At 34.6% G+C, this 4,991-nt stretch overlaps 1 protein-coding gene across 1 annotated transcript in view; it reads right to left on the bottom strand.

Annotated features, from left to right (window-relative positions):
• Positions 1 to 1,155: 1,155 nt before the first annotated feature.
• The window catches only part of LOC107718455 (rap guanine nucleotide exchange factor 4-like), a 103,687-nt gene continuing 99,851 nt past the window's right edge, over positions 1,156 to 4,991 (bottom strand). The window contains exons 25-30 of the mRNA XM_016525534.1: positions 3,166 to 3,256; positions 2,993 to 3,043; positions 2,796 to 2,883; positions 1,825 to 1,889; positions 1,688 to 1,742; positions 1,156 to 1,593 (exon numbers count right to left, since the gene is read on the bottom strand). Of these exons, the coding sequence (XP_016381020.1) occupies positions 1,463 to 1,593; positions 1,688 to 1,742; positions 1,825 to 1,889; positions 2,796 to 2,883; positions 2,993 to 3,043; positions 3,166 to 3,256 (481 nt within the window). The 3' untranslated portion in view covers positions 1,156 to 1,462. The remainder of the gene's footprint in view (positions 1,594 to 1,687; positions 1,743 to 1,824; positions 1,890 to 2,795; positions 2,884 to 2,992; positions 3,044 to 3,165; positions 3,257 to 4,991) is intronic.

Genomic DNA, 4,991 nt, shown 5'->3' with positions numbered 1-4,991 from the left:
TTATGGTCACTGATTTTAAAATTACACATAAAATATTAATTATATGTAATATTTAATTATACATATTAATATGATTTATAAATATGTATTAATTTGAATAAAATTAAAATAAACCCTATTTTTAAATATGTATTTACAATCATTAAAGTGATTTATTATAACATATAATCATATATTAAAATCAGTTTGAATCTATTATATATGAAAATGTGATCAAGACACGTGATCAATACATGATCATCAATTTGATAATATTATATAATATATATTCCGAGCATGTGATAACAGTTTTTGTGACCTGCTTACTAAAGAAAACCTCTGCTTAAGCTGTAAGCTAAATGAACTGAAAGCAATACATAATTATGAATTTAAAAAAAGACGTTAACATGTCTGTAACGTGTCGTCTTATGACAGTTTTATTTACACAATACACACAGAGGTATAAAGCTTGCAGACAAGCCACCAGGCTTTTGAAATGTGCTCATATTTCATCATTTAGTTTTTTTTTCTTCATGCTTAAGATGATATAAATATCTTAATAAAATTGACATCCAGTCCAAAACTTCCATAAATCATAATTTAAAAAAAAAAAAATGTAGAAATGAAATTCGAAATGCCTTGAGATGATTGATATACACTATCACTCAAAAGTTTGGGGTTGGTCATATTTTTTAAAATGTTTTTGTAAGAGCTCTCTTATGCTCTCCAAGGCTGCATTTATTTGATCAAAAATCCAGTATAAACATATTATAGCATAATATTATTCACATGATCCTTCTATTATCATTCTAATATGCCGATTTGCTGCTAATATATATATATATAATAAGAAGAATTATTATTATTATCAATGTTGATAATATTTTGTGGAAACTGTGATATATTTTTCAGGATTATTTGATGAATAGAAAGTTACAAAAAACATAATTTATTTGAAATAGAAATGTATTGTAATATTATAAATGTCTTTACTGTCACTTTTGATCAATTTAATTGCATCATTGTTGAGTATTAATTTCTTTAAAAAAAAAAAAAAATAGTACTGACCCCAAATTTTTTTAACTGTACTTTTAAGATCACCATAAACTCAACGAGCTTCGAATGATAAAATAAAAGAGTCTCCAAAAGCTCCCGCAGGACAAACTCTTTGAAAGAAACTTCATTTTCAATAAGCTCATGATTACAAATTCTAAACCACCATGTAAGGTGGCCAACTGCTGCAAACAAACTCTGAAAGAGAGGGGGACATCTGATCCGTGGCAGAATATAGGCAAGGTCATAAACAGAGGTCTGCACATCCACAGCCGTACACTGAAATGAAGCCACGCTTTCACACAAGCAGCCAAAGAAAGGCAAAGCCCTTGTGTGTGCATCTGCTGCAGCAGAGCGGAGGAAGGCTTCTGTTCATGTGCAGCTAGAGCTTATTGACTGGCAGAGGTGAAGCAGCACTGAGGGCCGGGGATCAGGTCCGGCGCGGCTCCAGTCTGTGGGACAGCTGGGACAGGGTACGCTGGTTGTCAATCACGCTAATGTGACGCACATAGCTCCGCACATCCTGATGGCTTTTACCAGTCGCCTGCGGTGCTTCTTGATCTAAAGTGATGAAATAGAGAGCAATGCACTGAGTTTTGCTGAATCAGATGAACTTAGACATGATTTTGATGTTAAGTTTCTACTGTTGTCTTACTGAATGGCTGACTTCGGCAGTATCTCATGATTCTGACTGTGTTTGCAATCATTCTCTGGAAAACACACAGGAAACATTGAACAAATCGAATTTAACACCATCTCAGAGACGGTGAGAAAGATCCCTCGCAAACGTACCATTTTCTCAAAGTTCACCAATCTGTCAGTAAACGTCTTGTTACCTTCATGTGTGAAAGTCATGTCTGAAATGCAAAGATAAACATTAGACATTTAAGCACTAATAATCTTTTTTGTATCATTAAACTAAACAGTTCTTCACAACATGTTGTGCTTTCCATTAAATTAGTATTTTGACGCTTAATGTGCTGCGTGTGTGAATTATGTGTGAAGAAATATCCAAATGTACAGTACGGTAAAAGTATAGGAGTGCTATTTAATTTATTGTGTTTAATTTTGTTGTATACTTGCATGACATTTTTAATAACATAATAGTAATAACTGTTATGATGCTGATGAATCATCATCGTTGTCTTAAACGAAGATATATATTTAAATAGATGCAATATTTATTATATATAATATTTGATTACATATCAGAATATTATTCATAAACATTTATTTGAATAATTATTCAAATAAACCTTACAAAATAAAAAGTACAAAAGTACAAATAATGCAGTCATTATAGCATTATTTGAAAATGAATTTACATTTTGACATAACTGAAATTTAACAATAAATTAATAAAACATGTTTTTATTAATGAATGCATTTATGAAAAAATGAATAAAAAATGTGGAAAATGCTACTAATAAGACCATATAGGTGCGTCACAATTAATTAATAAAACATGTTTTTTATTAATTAATTTTAAATGATTAAAAATGTGGAGAATGCTACTAATAAAGACCATTTAGCTGTGTCACACATTGTACTAATTAATTAAACATTTTTGTAGACAAATATATATGGTGCCTCTATGTCTTCACGAAACTTTTCATTTTAAATATACAGTATTGGAGGAGTTCCCATACTTCCATTTATGACATTTTCCGTTTTGCTGACTTTACTATTATTCAAAAATCTACTAAAGACCATGTTGATGTGTCACGTTTGACTGGTGTGTGTGATTGCAGTGTAAAGCTCACCTTTAATTAATAAAGGCATGAAGGGAATGATAGGTGGCTCTAACTTGGCCACTGTAAGTCGATACGCTCGGTGATTTCTGGAGGGATCCTGCAATGAGAAAGACAACAGATCTCTGAAATCCTCTTTAAGTAGCTTTGATATTAGGTGACATGTTTAGGTCACTAGCAGATGAACTATAGTACCATGTTGAACTCACCATCAGGTTTTCAAACTCGCCATAAAACTTCTTGAACTTGCTGGGCAGTTTCTGTGAGAAAGCATATCAGAGAATCAGCGTTAAACATGGCACAAGAGTTCATTCATGACAGTGTGTGTTATGTGTGTGTGTGTGGATATAAAGCTGTGTGCATGCGTGTGGTTGATGCTCACCTCCCATGTCTGACTGAGCCGACAGACCGCCGGGTTTCCCAGACCCATGATAATGGCAAAGAATGAGTTCAAATTCTTAAACTCTTTACAGCTTAAAAAAGTGAACACACAACATTTAGAGTAGAGCAGTCTAGTGTCTGTACTGATTCACACACATCACACAATCTTTACTATGACACACAACTACACTAGTAATAAAATCTATCTATCTATCTATCTATCTATCTGTCTGTCTGTCTGTCTGTCTTTCTATCCGTCCATCCATCCATCCATCCATCCATCCATCCATCCGTCGGTATATCCATCCATCAATCCATCTATCTACCTACCTACCTATCTGTCTGTCTGTCTGTCTATCCATCCGTTAGTTCATCTATCTGTCTGTCTGTCATCTATCTATCTATCTTTCTATCTATCTATCTATCTATCTGTCTGACTGTCTGTGTCATCTATCTATCTATTCTTTCTATCTATCTATCTATCTATCTATCTATCTGTCTGTCTGTCTGCCTGTCTGTCTGTCTATCTATCTATCCATCCGTTAGTCCATCCATCCGTCCATAGTCTGTCTGTCTGTCCGTCTGTCCCTCTATCCGTCCATCAATCCATCTATCTACCTACCTACCTATTTGTCTGTCTGTCTGTCTATCCATCCGTTAGTCCATCCGTCCGTCTATCTATCTATCTATCTATCTATCTGTCTGTCTGTCTGTCTATCCATCCATTAGTCCATCCATCCGTCCGTCTGTCTGTCTGTCCGTCTATCCGTCCATCCATCCGTCCGTCTATCCATCCATCAATCCATCTATCTACCTACCTACCTATCTGTCTGTCTGTCTATCCATCCGTTAGTCCATCCATCCGTCTGTCCGTCCGTCCGTCCGTCTATCTATCTATCTATCTATCTATCTATCTATCTATCTATCTATCTATCTATCTATCTATCTATCTATCTATCTGTCTGTCTGTCTGTCTGTCTGTCTGTCTGTCTGTCCGTCTATCCGTCCATCCATCCATCCGTCCGTCTATCCATCCATCAATCCATCTATCTACCTACCTACCTACCTACCTATCTGTCTGTCTGTCTATCCATCCGTTAGTCCATCCATCCGTCTGTCCGTCCGTCTGTCCGTCTGTCTATCTATCTATCTATCTATCTATCTATCTATCTATCTTTTGAAACTACCACTTAAATTAAATTTGCCTTGACAAATTATTTTGGTAACACTTTATTTTAAGGTGTCCTTGTTACACGTTACATGTACTTACTATTATAATAACAATTAATTATACATAATTACATGCAAGTAACCCTAAGCCAAACCCTAACCATATAGTAAGTACATGTAGTTAATTAATACTACTCAGTACTTATATTCATAATTACACTGTAACAAGGACACCTTAAAATAAAGTAGTGCCTGTTTTTGGAACTAGAAACATTTCTTATCTCAGTAGTTATACTACTTAGTATTTATTTGTAAATGTCTAAATTATAGTTCAGTTAAAAAGTTGGTTACATGTCTGTCTGTCTATCTATCTATCTATCTATCTATCTGTCTGTCTGTCTGTCTGTCCGTCTGTCCCTCTATCCGTCCATCAATCCATCTATCTACCTACCTATTTGTCTGTCTGTCTGTCTATCCATCCGTTATCTATATATCTATCTATCTATCTATCTATCTATCTGTCTGTCTGTCTGTCTGTCTTTCTATCCGTCCATCCATCCATCCATCCATCCATCCATCCATCCGTCGCTGTTCTGCTTTTTACATTTTATCTATCTATCTATCTATCTATCTATCTATCTATCTATCTATCTATCT

The sequence above is a fragment of the Sinocyclocheilus rhinocerous genome, unplaced genomic scaffold, assembly GCF_001515625.1.
Source record: "Sinocyclocheilus rhinocerous isolate Xijiao unplaced genomic scaffold, SAMN03320098_v1.1 scaffold2077, whole genome shotgun sequence".
NCBI classification, from domain to species: Eukaryota; Metazoa; Chordata; class Actinopteri; order Cypriniformes; family Cyprinidae; genus Sinocyclocheilus; species Sinocyclocheilus rhinocerous.
This window is presented reverse-complemented; position numbering and strand designations above follow the sequence as displayed.